The sequence below is a fragment of the Anthonomus grandis genome, chromosome 15 (genome assembly GCF_022605725.1).
Source record: "Anthonomus grandis grandis chromosome 15, icAntGran1.3, whole genome shotgun sequence".
NCBI lineage: Eukaryota > Metazoa > Arthropoda > Insecta > Coleoptera > Curculionidae > Anthonomus > Anthonomus grandis.
This window is the reverse complement of record NC_065560.1, coordinates 7,707,681-7,725,071: the sequence shown is the minus strand read 5'-3', so window position 1 is coordinate 7,725,071 and position 17,391 is coordinate 7,707,681. Positions and strand designations below refer to the sequence as shown.

General features: G+C 33.1%; 2 protein-coding genes across 2 annotated transcripts; one reads left to right on the top strand and one right to left on the bottom strand.

Moving 5' to 3' along the window:
• Window positions 1-812: 812 nt before the first annotated feature.
• Window positions 813-6,518, bottom strand: LOC126745250 (protein crossbronx homolog). The gene is made up of 6 exons (XM_050453005.1): window positions 6,286-6,518; window positions 6,061-6,203; window positions 5,936-6,000; window positions 5,774-5,874; window positions 5,524-5,717; window positions 813-1,167 (listed from the first exon to the last, which is right to left on the bottom strand). The coding sequence occupies exons 1-6, from the start codon at window positions 6,316-6,318 to the stop codon at window positions 891-893; spliced, it is 813 nt and encodes a 270-aa protein (XP_050308962.1). The 5' UTR covers window positions 6,319-6,518; the 3' UTR covers window positions 813-890.
• A 1,045-nt stretch (window positions 6,519-7,563) lies between these two features.
• LOC126745244 (another transcription unit protein) lies at window positions 7,564-16,410 on the top strand. Its single transcript, XM_050452996.1, has 4 exons — window positions 7,564-7,817; window positions 10,393-12,166; window positions 15,932-16,121; window positions 16,186-16,410. The coding sequence occupies exons 1-4, from the start codon at window positions 7,708-7,710 to the stop codon at window positions 16,350-16,352; spliced, it is 2,241 nt and encodes a 746-aa protein (XP_050308953.1). The 5' UTR covers window positions 7,564-7,707; the 3' UTR covers window positions 16,353-16,410.
• Window positions 16,411-17,391: the final 981 nt, after the last annotated feature.

Genomic DNA, 17,391 nt, shown 5'->3' with positions numbered 1-17,391 from the left:
TTTGTAGAGATAGATCCAAACTAACCAATAATTAATTGTTCGCTCTCTAAGTATAGAAATCCTTTAATTGATTTGAATGAATGTTCAGGTTATTATTAATAGTTATAGGCATTCTTAATCTTTAGCTGCGGCAACATATTGACTATCGAATGAGAATTTTATGATATTTTTGCATTTACACTGCACGAAAGACGATGCTGATTTCTCTACTAAATATCGATGCAAAATATCGAAATTTCATGTTATTTTCGCATTAATACAGAAGAAAAACCATTTGCGTGCTTTAGCTGCAACGCGTATTTTCTAGAGCTTTAACTTTGCCATTAGAATCTACTTCGACAAAAATTTTGCCTGAATGATAAATCAAAAAAGCTATTTTTCGAAATGCTATGCTCACTTTTTCTTATCATAATTTGTGAACTACGAGCTCAAAATGATAAAAACATAGTTTATAATTGTAAACATTTTATACTACATTAAATTTTCGAAGGTTTACCCTCTTTTATCAACGCTTAAATCCACCCTTGCGATTTTTTTTTGAAGTCTTTGCGACCAACCCCATTCATCCCCTAAAAAGAAGCCCTCTAACCCAATATAGAATAACGAAACATTACACGCCGTACCTTGTTCCCAACTTTTCAATGCGTTTTTTGCGTCAAGTAATTAAACAAAAAACATCAATTTGCAGCAAATGTGTTAAAAAGAACTGACTGAAAATGTTGCGCGCCAACGCCGTCTTTTTCTAGAGAAAAAGACCAAACTATATATTTCTTATAACACGTGAGACTAAAGAAAAAATAAAAACAACTGAGTAGAAAAAAAACGATTTATTTAAGATAAATATTTAACAAATATTTGTTCATTGCACTCATGATAACATTATAAACAAATCATTTGGGGCTTGCGAAATCTTCAGGCGTGGGAGGCCTTCCTAGGGGCTCTAAACTATTTGGTAATACCCATGAGGGTCCCTTCGATCGAGATTTTTTTTGTTCTTTTTCTTTTAAAAAGTTTAATAATTTATCTTTCTTGTGTCTTTCTCGATCGTAGGGTTCAAATTGAATGTAATGCGGATCTTCTATGAGACTAGGAGTGTAAATATGTTGTTTGCTGTTTTTGGCTGCCTCTTCCGCTTGCTTCACGAACTCTTCCTTGTTCTTTGAAAGACTAAAATGTAATAATAATGTGTATAAAAATTTTTTTTTGGTTTCTACTAGTACTCTTTCTAGTACATCAAACGCCGCCGTTAATGTAGGTAAAGAGGTCAAAATTACGACTATGATTGTATCTAAGAAACTACTCAGCATTACTTATCAAAAAAATATATATATTTTACTCAATCTATTTGTTTCGTAATACAAGATATTGCAACTGAAATTCCTAAAGTAAATAGAGATCTGCTTGATCTTAAAAATGTATTACCACTCACGGATTTTATCAAATTGTTCAATTAGTACCTCACTTGGCTTGTTAAATCAATAGTTTTTTTTCCAGGAATGAAATTTCTTGCTTTCGCAGCAATTCCAATGAAATCATTAATATTCAAAGGCATAGGTCAAGGCAATAAGTGTTTATGTTGTAAAGTTTATGCATGTACTACTAGTAGATGTGCAAATTTAAACTCAAATTATTTATTCATGCTAGTTACATTTTTAACTACATAAATAAAATACAAACATAGTAAAGTTACTAGGTAAGATTTATAGTAAAATAAAATACACATATATAAATAAATTAAAATAACTGACAAAAATACATTTATATACACACATTAAAATGGTATTGAAAATGTCAAATGTAAGAAATGGTTAAATTTAATATTTAAGATCTAAAACTTAAAATTTAAGAACTCTTAGACCCTATAAAATGTGTTCTTTGATAGAACTTCTTTTATATTTTTTCAAACTGGTTTTAAATGTCTGGTGGAAAAACATTAAAAAACTTTATTGCCCAGTACCCTGCGCCCATTTAATACCTACTTAGCCTCCAACCCAAAGGGAATATCTCTATGCCCTGCTTCATACTGATGGATATCATTATGGCGTTTATAGCTATGAAAATAATTTTTTAGGTATCTTAGATTCTTAAGGATATATCAGCAGGAACTGTACGAATTTTAAGATCCTTGAAGGATTGGCGACAATCATCCCTAAAGTTAAGTCTGCCAGAACTGTAAGAGCTTTTTTTGAATAGAATAATCTCGGTCAACATCAGGTAAGTGACCCTATATAAGAATATAGGGAGTTGGTTGAGAGACACATCTAGAAACATTTCTAAGAAGAAAAAGATTTTTGCTTAATTCTGAATACAGTACATTAATATGATGTCCCCAGAGAAGTTTTAGTCTAAATGAACTCCAAGGAATCTAGTTCCATCACCATTTTTATCCCCCAGGTTTTGAAGTGAGAAAATCATCCTCATGGATTTCTCATTGTTAAGAACAAATTTGTTTGTGGCAAATCAAACTTGATTTAATTTTTTTTTCAAAAGCGAGGATTGTTTATACATATAGATCAAAAAAACATTGGCTCCCAATACAGAAGCTTGAGGAACCCCAATATTTAATACTCTCTCGACTGAGGACAGGTCACCTAACAGTTTGTCCTCCTACTATACATGACACAAAATTATATTAAACATAATTGAAGATTCCTAGTTTCCTAGTTATTATTACTGGTTTGTAATGCAGTTCCAAAGAAAATGTTACCTATAGAACTTAAAGTTATGCCATACAAAAATGTTAAAAATATAACTGAGTTCAATAATTAGGAACTAAGTAAGTCAACTTGTTCAGTAAAAATTCTGTGTTATGTTTTTGATTAGAAATATTTAGTTTTCTCTTTTCCTTAATGTTTTTACTGTAAAAGTTTGGTATTGTTTGGAAAATGTAAGATTTAAAATAATAATAATAATAATAATAATAATAATAATAATAATAATAATAATAATAATAATAATAATAATAATAATAATGTCTTATATTACCAAAAGTTACAAACATTATTTACAAATCAATTTATTAACTAAGTATGCATAAGTGGCGCAGTCAAGCTGTATTAGCTACTCTACTGAACCACATACGCACACAGTAAATGAGTTAAAGACAACTAGTGTGATAAAAATAAAAGAAGTATCTTAATTAAAATTACAGAGAAGAGTTCAATAAAAAAAAATAAAAAAAACAGAAAACAACATTATTCAAAGCACAAAGAATGGAGATCCAATTAATAATTTGAATTCAAAAAGTCTAAGATTTGATATATTATAAAGTTTTAAAAAAAAATATATCAATGACTATCTAGGCGGGAATATACAACCACTATCTTGCAAGTCAAAAAGGTAGGTTTTTAACTTTAGTTTACACAACTGAACATTTTTTAAATTCATTGTCTTGAGAGGCACTGGAAGTGCGTTATAACATTTTACAAAATTACAAGTAAAAGAGCGTTGAAAAATTGCACTTTGATGATGTGGCATAGACAATCTATCTGAAAATAGCACGTTGACATTGTGGACATCATGACGAAAAACAACTCGTTCTTTAAGGGAACTAGGTGAGTCAATATAATTAACTATTTTTAAACAAAAAATGCAAAAATGTAAGACTCTCCTATAATCCATTTTAAGCCAGTTTAAAGCAGTATACAATGGAGAAATGTGATCAAATTTGCGCATGCCATATATAAGTCGATCACAAGAATTTTGCACTTTTTGTATCCTATATTTACTACTAACATCTAAACAAAATCCGTATATATAATCACAATAATTAAAATTAGACAGAACAAGTGACTCGCATAACATTTTTCTTAAATTAAAATTTAAAATATGTCTATTACTATAAAGTATTTTTAATGTCATATAAGACTTCTGAATAAGTTTCTTGACATGTTCTCTAAATCTAAGTTCACTATCCAATATCAATCCCAAATTCTTAGCAGAGTCGACAAAAGATAATTTATTATCATCTAAAAAAATATTGTTATTATGTCTTCATTAACAAATTTTTCAAAAACCGCAGGATCATTAGCTTTAAAAGAACAATAAATTTAAGTATCATCTGCAAATGCCTGTATTTTATAATATTTAGTTGCTTTAAGAATATCAGATGTGTAAACCAAAAATAATAGTGGGCCTAAAATTGACCCCTGTGGAAGACCTGATAAAATGTTTACTTCTTCTGAATAAGTATTATCTGAATTAATTTTCTGAAACCTGTTATCCAAATATGACTTTATAATTGAGGATGAATGGAAATCAGACCCATAAAACTGTAATTTAGATACAAGAAGCAGATGATTTAATTTGGGTAGATAGTTTTTATTTGGTTGGAAATTTTTTGCCAATTTTCTTAAAGTTTGTTTGGTAAATGATTAATACACAATAAACAGAGTAGTGGTTCCATTGTATATAATAGTACGTAATTTAAATATAGGCAAAATTCATTTAATTTAGATGGTAGTTATTATATTAACATTTACTGATCATTTATAAAAGATATTCTGTAAAATTAATTTTTTTTTACCACTTCTAAAGCTAATCAGGCCAAAAGTTTGCAACAATTTGAAAAAAAAATGGTGCCTAGTTTGAAATAAATGTTTAAAAAATATATTTTTTTTTAAGTTGTAATATTGCTTGATTAAGAGTACAAAAGACATTTTTAAAATGGACCTATTTAAAAAGGTCCTGTTCCAGCAAATAAGGAATGGTTGGTCACCTTACCTACTTCTTTGACAGAATTAATTTGATGTATATCATTATTCATATTTAGCTCAAAAATAATGAAGAGTAATATAAACTATTCATATCATGTTTTATTTTTACATTACTGTAGCATTTGGGATTATTATTTTACCTGTAGATATAGAATATAGTAACTTAGTCAGTGTTAGATTTCTATGTTATCTGTGCAAGGATTATTTCATGTGAATATTATTGTTTACATGTCAAGGGTCTGTTGATGATATATAAAATATTAATAAAGTTTAAATTTAAATTGACTCTTTGATAATCCCAGTTCCATACAAACACCTAATCGCAAAATGTAGTGAGTGTACTAGTTTTGCAGAAAAAAAATTGAAAAATGAAGTCATAAAATGTACATTTGAAGTCTAAGTTGTTGTTAAAAATTGCCATTAAAAAAGTTTTTATATAATTCCAGATTATAATGTGTAAAGCAACTTCGGAACTCATAAAAATATTTAATCATCTTTGAGTGAATATGAAGCTACTAGTGCTAAAACATTTCAACAACAAGGATCAATCAGAAAAATCTTAAAAGCCAAAGTATTTTGGAGATGGCTATATATTTGTATGTTTCTTTTATTATTAAAAAAAAAATTGTGTACTCTGAACTTCATATTTTAGGTGACATTTTATAACATATGTATATGTAGTTTTTAACTTTGTATTTTCGCATATACATTTTTTTTTTACCTTTCCTTGTTTAAGCTTTGTCTACAAATACTATGTATTTATAATAAAGCATATTTTGAATTGAGTTTGAATAGGTTAATAACTTACAGTTCTAATGCTTCTGGATGAGCACCATGAGCGGCACTAGCCTCAATATGCACAAAAATCCACTGAATGTATTTGAAAACTTGCCATAAGTGCTGTTTTGTTTTATCCCATTTACGGAAACCCCCTAAAAGGTTTAACTGACCACTTGTAGGATCAATTAGTGGATGAGGCACTATAGGACTAAATATAACATTCTAAAATAATAGCTTGCATTAATTGATCAATTAAATACAGTTTTAATGTAACTTACCGGGTGATCACTGTCAGGAAACTCTTCATCCAAGGTGAGGGTAAACCTAAACACCCCATCCTTATATGGACCTTCTCTGACAAAAACTATACCAAACCATACTGAGAAAATAAAAAAAGTATAGATTAAACAGTTTCAAGAGTTTTGATTATAAGATCTTACCAAGGGGATTTTCTTTGGACGGAATTGCATACACCCCCTGAATGTTTTCAGCCTCAAGCATTTTGCTAAAAAATTGAATGGTTGTTATGTTTTATGTATGTGCAAAACTTAATTTTTTTACATACTACTCAGCTAATATCACATATTCCCGTTTATATAATTTGTAAATATGGTTCAATTCTTCATGCTGGGGACCAAATGGTGTCTCAACTGGCGGTAGCACTTTCCTCAATGACCCTTGCCTTGTAAAAGAGGCACCTGCCTGGGGCTGAAGAAAACATAATTTTTTCACTTATTATATTTAAACATATTCTGAGAATATAAAATAAATCATTAAAATTAGGGTTTACCTGTATGGTATCCTTTACAGAGGGGGAAAACATTGTTAAAATCAGTTGTAACAAAAAAATAATCAATCCAATTTGTGCTAAACATAATAATAACTCTATCGTTATCGATAGATAAAAATATTAAATTAATACATGGGTTTTTATCTGAATATAACTTGTAATTCCTAATTTATTTGTTGTGCTTCCATGTTTATTTTTTTGTTGACGTTGTCACGTTGACAGTGTCACAATTAGTAAGCAGGGTTGCCAACAATATTCAATGTACTAAATATCGTCCAATTTGACATGGGGATATTGAAAACCGTTAAGAATGGATCAAATGAGGAAAAAGTTGCGCAATCAACTGTCTATAAATAGTCATCTACTTCTTTGAATTCGGAATAGTAACGGATATCCAGGGGAAAAAAGAACATAAAATCCTTTATATATTTTTTCTTATAAAAAATATAATAAGGAAGTCTTCAGGATAAGAAATGAGCGAGAATTCGAAAGTAAAATAAAATAAAGTAAAATGCGGCCGAAGAATACCTTTGTTTTTCTTTGAAATTTTCTCCAACTAAGTTAAATAATTAAAGTTAACCAAATTAAGATTTAATAGAAGCAGGCTTTGATGTTTCTATTAATTGTTATTTAAAATCACTATTGGTCATACAACGAACACTGCAAACGATCAAGTATTTTTTTAGTGTGTTATTGGAAATTAGTACAATATTGAAAAAATTGTTAAATGTGCCAATTCCATTTCATCAGAAACTCTTTTGGTAGTACGAAATTACTTTTATGGGAGGCTAAACTATAGCCACAGATGAAAGCCTTTTCTTTAAACAATCAATTTTTGTCTAGTTCATTTTTAAGAGGTTTAATTCCGTTTTTGTATAGCGTTTAAAATGTTCTATAATATAGTTGTATCAAAGTTTATATCTTATTTTTATGAAAATGCGATTTTACAACATTTATTCCAAGTAATACTATTAATGCTAGCAAAGTCAGACTCTTACTAACGTCGTACTGAAAATTGAAAAATATTAATGTAGCAGGCGAGTAGCAAAACGTTTTTAAAATATGCGTGCGTATTTCTCCTTTAAGCACCTCTCTATGCGTCACAATCGATTCCCAAACCTGTATATTCTTTGTACCACTGATAAATATTTTTCATCAGCCCAAGTTACATATGTTGCGCGTGTTGCAAGATTGTAGAGCTACATACAAATGTACTCTTACCTTTAGATGAGACACAACCACTCAAATGTCTATTTATTTTTTTGAGGTTATGTTTATTGTCGCTTATAGTAAAGTTTATAAAATTATGTTCTTTTGTATTTAAGTTTTAGTAAGCATTTTTCTTCAATCTCATAAGGATTTTTTATTGTATTCATTTACTACTAAGTTAAATATTCACAAAAGGACGTGTAACTCAAAATTATGTCAGACTCCGGGTCTGAAAACGGTAGCGAGAGGGGCTCAAATAGGTCGAATTCTGTGGAAAGTGGGGCCAGATCTGGCTCCAACTCTCCCACCTCACAAAGATCTAGGTATGTATTAGTTATATATATATGTATTTTCTTCTCGCTTCAAAATTGCCAAAGTCATTCTCTTCCATAAGGGTGGGATTTAATTAACTCATAAAATTATAGGCTCATATCACTGTTCTTAAACTTATCCAAAATTGTAGAAAAATTAGTCAATAAATGATCAAATTTTTGAATATTAATAATTTGTTAAGTCTCTATTTGGGTAATAACAAAGGCGGAGTAGCTGTGGTAGCTTTCTGTGATTAATAATAATAATCTTTAGACACCTAATTCAGTAACATATTTTGTCAGTCAAAGGCTTTTGTGGGCATCAATCATACAATACTGCTCTGGAAACTATGTGACTATGGTTTTTAAGGGTGTATCATATATCAAGTCCTGGTGTGATTCAAATGTGCTCCATCTGAAGTTAACCAAAACCTGTATTATGTCTCTAAATAATCTTTAAATGTATTCGGGCCGATCCTTTTATTAAAAGTGTGTCCATTGACTGTTACCCCCACTTGCTTTGCTGTTAGAATTACAGCCATTATACTCAGTCACCCGCATTAGTGAAATCTGTTTATTTTGCTTTAATTGGGCCAATCAATGATGATGCTATTAAAGAATTAAAGGGCAATAAAGATATTTTCTGGATACTTCACCTTTAATCTGAATTTAAGATCTTCAGTTTATTCCACAACCTGGCATATAAATAAGGTAATTTCCTTATTTAAGAAAGGTGCTATAAATGAATCAACACACTACTGACCTGTGAAATTAATGTTATAGAGTGGTGGGAGAAAAACTATTTATTTAACTTTAATAGCAAAACATGTTCTAGTGTGTCTATAACTCTCAAATGAATGTTGCTAAACATAATTATAGCACAGTTTAATGCTTGGAGAATCCAATAGTGAGAAGGATCTGGGAGTTGTCACAATCTAGCATTTACGGAGTATATTATAAACATGGTAAATGAAACACATAGAACAAATAGGCTTCATTATTAGATCAACTAAGAGGTTTAATGTTGACTGTTGTTTTAGACTGTTTGCTATATAAGCTTGGTCCTACCAAGGATGGAGTAAGGAAGTCTAATATCTGTTTGATAAGCTTAATAAAAGAAATACTCTTCATAACAGAGACACAAGCTTTAATGATTTATTTGATGTTGCTAGGCATAGAACAGAACTTTTGTTTTCCTATTTGTTACCTAAGTTAGCCAACACTGATATTTTTCACAAACTGTATAACCTACCATTTTTGACATTTAAGAAAAAATATAAGCAACATTTACTTAGCCAAGTTTAAATTGTTATGTAGTTGGTAAAAGTTGGTAAAAGCAATATACTTGTGCCATAGAATGTCAAAATTTTTTAGTGTTTTATAAAATGTCATTTCTATCCTTGTGTTACCTTCTGTATACCTTTATAATTACAAAAGTATCATTGTTTAGTTAGTACCTTAAGTTGCCAATATGTAAACTTAATCTTATGTATTTTGTATGTATGCTCGGTTAATAATAGCTATGCTGAACTCTGCCGAGTTAAAAATAAAGGTCTATTAAGTCTATATTATTATTATTATTATTATTATTATTATTATTATTATTATTATTATTATTATTAATAAGGTCTTCCCAACAAGAAGTGGAGCAAAATAATAGAATGACTGCAACATAAACTTCTCACATCAAAGTTTGAGTATTATCTGGTGTAGGGTTGGAACCATCACTTGCTGTTGAACCTGTTTAATTAATGCTGTTGAAGTTGTTTTGGTAGTTCATTTCTTGCATTTAAAGTGGCTTGTCGGTCTTGATGTAGTAAAGTATTGTGGGGTCCACTGTAGATTTTGCAGTTGCTTGTTGCGTTGCAACTATCTCTCGAATTATGGCTTAAACATCTGGTACATAGTTTTGGCGCAAAAATAGATTGCAGCGCCAAATATTATGCCCTCGGTAGCATAGTTGGCATACTTGATCTCTTGGGAATCTATCTTTTTTTTCTGAGTTGAGCGCTTCAAGTGACTGAAATCTTCTTTTTAAAAATTCTAAAATGTCTTCTCGTGTGGCGACTTCTAGAGGGTCTTCTAAAGTTCGCTCGTAGATTGTTGTCGTTTCCTGGTCCCATTTTCTGCATATTATTTTTCCTACTATTAACTTATTACAAATTATTACCAAATAATAATTTTTAATAAGTTTAATAGATTGACATAATTGTATAACATTTCTTGGTTAATGTTCTTTCTGGGCTTAGTTTGAGGAAAAGTTGGGGCTGGCAGGGTATTTGTTGCTCAAAAACAGGCAGTTAGGGTCTTGTCATCACTTGGTGTAGCTTAGAGTGACATCAAATTCAGATCTCATAGAGGTTGACCTCAACTGAGAGAGATTTCATATATGGTGCATAATGTTTTTTAATGCCTCGCTCATTACAATTTTTTCTTTATTTATTATGCATATATTTATGTTTACTTCGATTACTTGATCTACTACCAGAAATATTTACAAATAAATCCATCTTGTTCACAAGTATTCAGCTAGAAAAAGACTTTCTAATCAACTCATGTAAGCCTATGATTATTTTTTGAATTTCAGGTCCAGAAGTCACTCTGCTTCTCAATCACCCAAGGCGAAATCCCACAGCAGATCGGTTTCTCGGTCAGTATCAAGAAGCCGTTCTAGGTCCAAATCCCAAAGTTCCAGGTCTAGGTCAAGGTCTAAAAGTAGGTCTAGCTCTAAATCGCCCACCCCTCCACGGGAAGACGTCAGACAGAGCTCCAAGTCTAAATCAAGATCAAGATCTGCCTCAAAATCCTTAAGAGAATCCAAGTCTCGTTCTCGGTCAAAGTCCCGAGATTCCAGATCACGTTCGAAATCAAAAGAGGGTTCTCAAAGAGATTCCAGATCTCGATCACGCTCTAAATCGGCCACTCCTTCTAAAGCTAATCCTAGAACAACTTCTAGATCAAGATCCAGGTCTAGGTCAGTCAGTCAGGCAAAATCTAAGTCTAAGTCAAAATCAAGATCTAGAAGTGCTTCAAAGGTAAGGTCTAGAAGTGGATCTAGATCAAGAAGTAGGTCAAAAGGAAAGTCTCAAAGCCGATCGAGGTCTCGATCAAGAAGTGGATCAAGAGAGAAATCAAAAAGTAAGTCTAGATCAAGAAGTGGATCAAGAGAGAAATCGAAAAGTAGATCTAGATCAAGAAGTGGATCAAAAGGGAATTCCAAAAGCAGATCTAGAAGCCATTCAAAGAGCAGGTCTAGAAGTGTGTCAAGAGAGAAATCTAGATCTAAATCTGGCTCCCCTTCCAAGACTGCATCTAAGGCGGGCTCTAGGTCAAGAAGTGCCTCGAAAGAAAGATCTAGAAGTAGATCTAGATCCAAGGCACGATCTCGGTCCGGTTCAAGATCTTCCAGATCACGTTCAGGAAGCCCCAACTTGGAGATCGATGAAGGAAGTCAAAAGAGTGGCTCTGACGGTGAAGGCGGTAAAGATACCAAGAAAAAAATATCCAGGATTTTAGACACTGATAGTGAGAGTGACAATGATGCTGGAAAGAATAAAAATGAAGTATCAGCGGCCGCCATTTTTGGAGATGATGCAGATGACATCAGTGATGATGAGAGCGATAAAGCGTCCTCAAAAGGCAGGGATGAAGACAGACGAAGAAGTAGAAGCAGGAGTAGAAGCCGCTCAAGAAGCAGAAGCAGATCAAGAAGTAGGGACAGGGACGAGGAGGTTAGAAGAGTGGGTGATGATGACGAAGACGGTACCGCCCCGGGAGAGGCAGAGAAAGAAGAAGAACCAGAGCCTATTCCAGAAACCCGTATCGATGTAAAGGTGCCAAAAATCCAATGCGATCTTGGCCGTGATATTAATTTCGTAAAACTTCCGAATTTCTTGTCAGTCGAAACTCGTCCTTTTGACCCGGAAACCTACGAAGATGAAATCGACGAGGAGGAAACGATGGACGAGGAGGGTCGAGCCAGATTAAAACTTAAAGTTGAGAATACTTTAAGATGGCGTAACGTGATGGATGACGAAGGAAACGTCCGGAAAGAATCGAACGCGCGTTTCGTCCGATGGTCGGACGGTTCTTACTCTCTGCACTTGGGATCGGAAATTTTCGACGTATACCGACAACCGTTGCAGGGCGACCATAATCATTTGTTTATTCGACAAGGAACCGGGTTGCAGGGCCAAGCTGTGTTTAGGACGAAGCTAAGTTTCAGGCCGCATTCTACCGAATCATTTACCCACAGGAAAATGACGTTATCGTTGGCCGACAGGTCACAGAAAACGTCGGGTATTAAGATTTTGTCGCAGGTGGGCATCGATCCGGACAATGACAGGGCGGAGAGACTTAAAGTAAGTATCTACTGGTTTATCTTATATAGGGTTTCAATCAATTTGAAAACTTCCTCCCGTTAATATTGTTTTGCAGTTGAAAAAGTGAAAAATCGGAAAGACAGGTCAATTTTATTTGTAAGGGGTATGACAAAACACAAAATATCTTAGTGAGCTATCTAAGTAAGCTCTTTGCTAATTATTCAATTTTAACTTATACGCAGTTATATTTCTCTATAAATTCTGATTTGTCAAATACCTCCAATGATCACGTGCTTAAACTTAATCCCAATAAATCAAAATTTCGATTGGCTGACTCAAATCTAAAACTGATTTACATTTACAAAACTTTCTACCACTCTGTACTAGCAAAGCTTTGTGGGAATCTTTAGTATTAAGTCATTTTAACCATTGTAATGGTGTTTGCTACTCATGCCTTAATAGTTTTAATCAATACACAGTATAAAAAGGTCAAAGTGCTTGTATCAGATTTATTTATAACCTAAATAGCAGAACTAGAATTACCCCATATCGTCGAAGATCTAATTGGCTAAATATGAATAATCATAAACTTTGCATTGTTTAGGTTTTAAAATTATAAAACATAAAATACCCTGTTTCTTTATGACAAATTGCAATTTAGAAGGGATATCCAGAGCTTAAATCTATGACAAAAAGGTACTCTGACATCCAAACATCACAAAGAACTCTTTAAAACATCATTCTTTTATAACTTGGCCAAATAATTTAATACTTTAATTAATAAGTACATTTCTATGTCTATTCCTAACAAATAAACTCTAAATAACTAGGAGGACAAGATTGCAAAATTCTATCCTTGCAAAATTAGATACAATCCCTTAAGTGGCCTCAAGTGATGCCAGTTATTGAAATTAATTTGTCGACAATTATTAAAACTACGGCGCATCTGAACAAATGAGAGTTACAAAAATCTCATCTATTATTCAAAGAGACCAACGTGCAAGATTGACGAAAACAAAGAAAATACAGTCATGGTCTCAGCACATATAATCATAGGCTACACGTGTTTCGCTACATACACAAACTTCACACTGAGTATTTAAGTGTATTTACTTCCTATACTTTAGAATATTATGGAAACCTCATTAATTTCTTTTTGCTACAAATGGTTGTAGATTTTATTTTAAATCAATTAAAGGAATTAAATCGTCAGAATCATGTTCATCCGCTACGTCACTTTTAGTTAGCAAAATCAGTGCCCAACACCAAAATTCTTCAACTTTATGAAAAGTGTGGGATGATGAACTTTATCAAAATCCTTGGAAAAGTCGGTGTATACGGCACATGTTTCCAGATCTTTCTTTTACATATTTTCTTTTACACTTTGAATAAGTTGGTTATTACCGATCTTTTTTGGAAAAAGCCACGTTTGTTAACGTCGGTAACTTCTTTGACTCTAAAAAATAATTGCTTCAATAGTAAAGATTCGAATATCCTCCAAAAGTGACTAAGTCAGGAAATTGGCCTGCAATTTTTAACAGTATTTATTTCTCCAGACTTCAATACAGGCGCAATTTGAGCTATTTTTCGAATATTGGAAAAATATTTGTTGTACAAGGTATGTGTACAAAGTATTGTAAATACTACTATGGGGAAAATAAGAGTTGGTATAAGCCTGAGTTTAGTATTAATTGTGATGGAAGTGTCTTTCCAGATGCGAGTATCACTGTTGAGTTTCGTTCCATGGCGACCTACGGATTTCAGTTTCGCATTCTCCGGTCTTGGTGACGACAAATCCGAGATATTCAAAGTGATTGACCACTTCATAACTGACGACATTGATAATGTCAGGGCTATTGTTATTAGCACGGTCAACCATTATTACTTTAGGCTTGGAATTGTTGATTTCCAGTTTGTACCGTCTGCTGTGTTCCTCTAGCTTCTCCATTATATTAATGAATTCATGATCGTCTTTTGCTATCATAAGGGTATCATCCGCGTACCGTAGATTTCACTCTTACACTCTTCAAGAATCTCCCTAATAAGGTATTCACTATATATATTGAAGAGAAGGGCAACAGCAGTCGAGAAGGTGTTAGAGAGTATCATTGACTTGTACCGCCGCCGTGTTCGACCTATGATACACCTTATACTACTATAAGGTGTATCAGATGCTTCGGGTTTTTAATCTCGACAATGTCCCAGATTTTCGACTATCTTACCTTGTTAAAAGCCTTTCTGTAGTCCACGAAACATATGAGCGTTTTAATTTTAAGCTCCCCAATTTTTTGGATGATTTGTTAAACGTTCAAGATCTGCTCGCGAGTTCCTTTCCTTGGAACAAATCTAGTTTGTTCAACTGAGAAGGATATTCTTCAGCCTCTCGTTCAGTATCCCAAGCTTGATTTTGCTAGCATGCGAATTAGGACAATCGTACGATAGTTTCCCCAGTTAAGAGGGAAACCTTTCTTATGTAAAGGCAAGAAAATGGAGTGACCCCATTATTCTGTCCAGCTTCCAGTCGTCTGTATTCAAATACCTTGAATTCGCTCATGTTTTTTAGTACTTCAGCGGTAATCCCATCACAACTTGTTACACTTTGTTCTAAGTATTGTTGGTTCTTCGCTTAGGTCTCCAAGATCGGACTGCAGAGCATCTTGGAAGAGCTCTGTGCAATAGGCACACAGCCCTGATGCCATTCTCCTCGTTGTCCCTGATGATTTCTGTCCTGGGTTTGAAATTGCGTGCCAGGTATCTTACTTATAGAGTTCAGTGCAGCTGTTGTTTGTTGCATATCTCTCTAGTTCTACACATATTCTGCCTATGTGATTGTTTTTGTCTCTTCTGCAGGAAGATTTTATTCTATTATTCGTGGTTTTTATTAGGTGTTCATTTTCTGGCTCCGTCTCCTGGCTGATGATCGAAAAGCTCGTCGTTTTTCTATTAGTGCAAGTGTTTCATCTGATCCAATTTTGATTTTTTGCTTTATTTAAGCCTTTTGGTATACTGTCAGCTACTTCCTTAAACCAGTTCTCAATTCTCCGCCACATTTGATCCGATCCTCCTTCCAGTTAAGGAGATCCACTATTTTTGGGGGCTCCTTGAAAGATTATTGGTTCAGGAGCATTAATTGGTTTGGTCTTTGCTTTAGATATTGGTTTGCTCAATTTGATCGTAAAATTTGCCATTTTTTTGTCGGCGAGGATATAGTCGATTTGGTTTTTTATATTTTTCCTTGGGAGATGTATACTTTACAAACGTCATGGGTGGTGTTTCAACATGGTTTTCATTATAGATTTTTGCTAATCTGTTGCCTCGTTTATTTCGTTTTTCCAGGTCGTTTCGTAGATTGTCATCCGATATTCTTCGTATTTTTGAATTAACATCTCGCAGCACTATCATGATACCTTTAGGCTTGAGACTGTCTATAGTATTTTCTATGATCTTATATAAATCTTCTATCTCTTGGTCATTTCCGTCAATGATAGGCATGTGTACTTCAATCACACGTAACTAAAACTACCCATCCTAGGGGGTTGAAACAAGAAGGCTTCAAATATTCATTTAAAGTGTAAATAAAATTGATGTGTCTGTCCGATTTTTCATTTTTAACTGTAAGAAATATATTAAGGGTGGTATGTTTTCAAATTGACACCTGATATATTATAAGTGCATTATTTTTTAACTATGTATATTGAAAGCCTGTTCTCTATAAAGGCAACTATAATTTTTCCCTTTCAACTTCAGTTTGAAGAACTTATGGTGTTTATTCTTAGACCACTCTTATCTTTATAAATTACTTAGAAAGAAGAAGAAAAACTACGACAACGGCCGGTGGCAAAAACAACCCGTAAAAAACAACCACCCGGTAGTCGAGGTGGTGGTGGTGGTGGTGCTGGAGGCGATGACGAGGCGAGTGACGACGAAGGCGCCATCTCGATTAGCGCCATCAAAAACAAATATAAAAGTGGAGGAGCGGCCGCTTCACAGAAAAGTAAGATTTTTCAGTAAATGTGCTTGCTACAAATACCCTCAATTCTTGTTTTTTTATTTTGCAGTGTCAGCACCAATTTATTCTTCTGATGAAGAAGGGTCAGATTTCGAAACCAGGAAGGGACGAAAGAGTGACAAGGCAAGGAAAGCTCTTAAAGATTCTGATGACGAGGATGAAGAGGAAGATGAGGATAGTGGAAGTGCGAGTGGCAGTGGGAGTGGAAGCGACTAAAATAGTTATTTGTGAGTTGAAGTGTAATTTAGATTTAATAAATATGATTGGAAGTTTTTATTGTTTTATGTGATAAAAGCCTGAGAAGATACTCTGTTTATTTTGCAGCTAATATTAATAAGATGTTGATGTATGCTAGCAAGAATTAATAAAGCAAACTGCTAAAAAAATTTCGTTATGTCCAAGACTAATAATCTCGATGAGCTTAGAATTATATATCCATAATGCGAATAATTATTTTCCAAAAAAAAAAATTTGATTTAAAAGTCGCGCCAATATTCCATTGTTCCGAAACATTCGCCAACTTTCTACATGTGTCCCGAGATGGTGCGAGGTGTGCCTGCCGCTCGCTTTATCCTTGTCGCCACTTCGGGTCTAGATGATTTCCGAATGTAGGAGAAGATAAGATAAAATAAAGTGCAGTACTTAAGGAAACTGCAAATAAAATCGCACAACCTCTAATACATTTGCGATAAACACAAGCCTAATACATTTTTTAATTGCAAGTTCAATTTTATCTAAGGTATCTGCAGGTAATAAGGCCTATATTCAAAAAACCGCTTTAAATTAATCAGAAATCGATTGCGTTGGGTCCGCGTCTCCAATTGGTCCATTTACAAACGACATTCGAACGGACTACCCGCGTTCTTCGCTTTCGGGCGTCTGTAAGTTCCAACAACTTGTGTCGACGGGTCGCCGCGTATGATATTATAAGGATACAACGAACAAAAACGTAAGTATTTTTAGTATTTATAATTGTATTTTTAATTTATAACTGCAGATATTTTGGTTAGACTTTATATTTTGTGATTTCAATAGTTAATGTGTGTGATTATGATTAATTAGTGTGATTTCAATAAATTTACATAATATTTCGTCATGGATTGGTAATAAGGCCTATAAAAATAAGTTATAGGTCTTATTACCCTCCATGTCGGCCTTATTATCCTCATGACAAATTAATTTTTATTTAGTTTTTATTAACATATTATTAAGCTTCTAAACTATTCTCGTTTTATTTTCAGTGATTTTTAACATC

What these genes read in the sequence shown, in the direction of transcription:
- LOC126745250 (XM_050453005.1), bottom strand. Translation starts at nt 6,318, where the DNA reads ATGTTTTCCCCCTCTGTAAAGGATACCATACAG. An exon ending in GTCCAAAGAAAATCCCCTTG is followed by an intron (nt 5,875 to 5,935) that starts GTAAGATCTTAT and finishes TTATTTTCTCAG; the next exon opens with TATGGTTTGGTATAGTTTTT. An exon ending in CATCCAGAAGCATTAGAACT is followed by an intron (nt 1,168 to 5,523) that starts GTAAGTTATTAA and finishes ATTACATTTTAG; the next exon opens with TCTTTCAAAGAACAAGGAAG.
- LOC126745244 (XM_050452996.1), top strand. Translation starts at nt 7,708, where the DNA reads ATGTCAGACTCCGGGTCTGAAAACGGTAGCGAGAGGGGCTCAAATAGG. An exon ending in CCCACCTCACAAAGATCTAG is followed by an intron (nt 7,818 to 10,392) that starts GTATGTATTAGT and finishes TTTGAATTTCAG; the next exon opens with GTCCAGAAGTCACTCTGCTT. An exon ending in AGCGGCCGCTTCACAGAAAA is followed by an intron (nt 16,122 to 16,185) that starts GTAAGATTTTTC and finishes TTTATTTTGCAG; the next exon opens with TGTCAGCACCAATTTATTCT.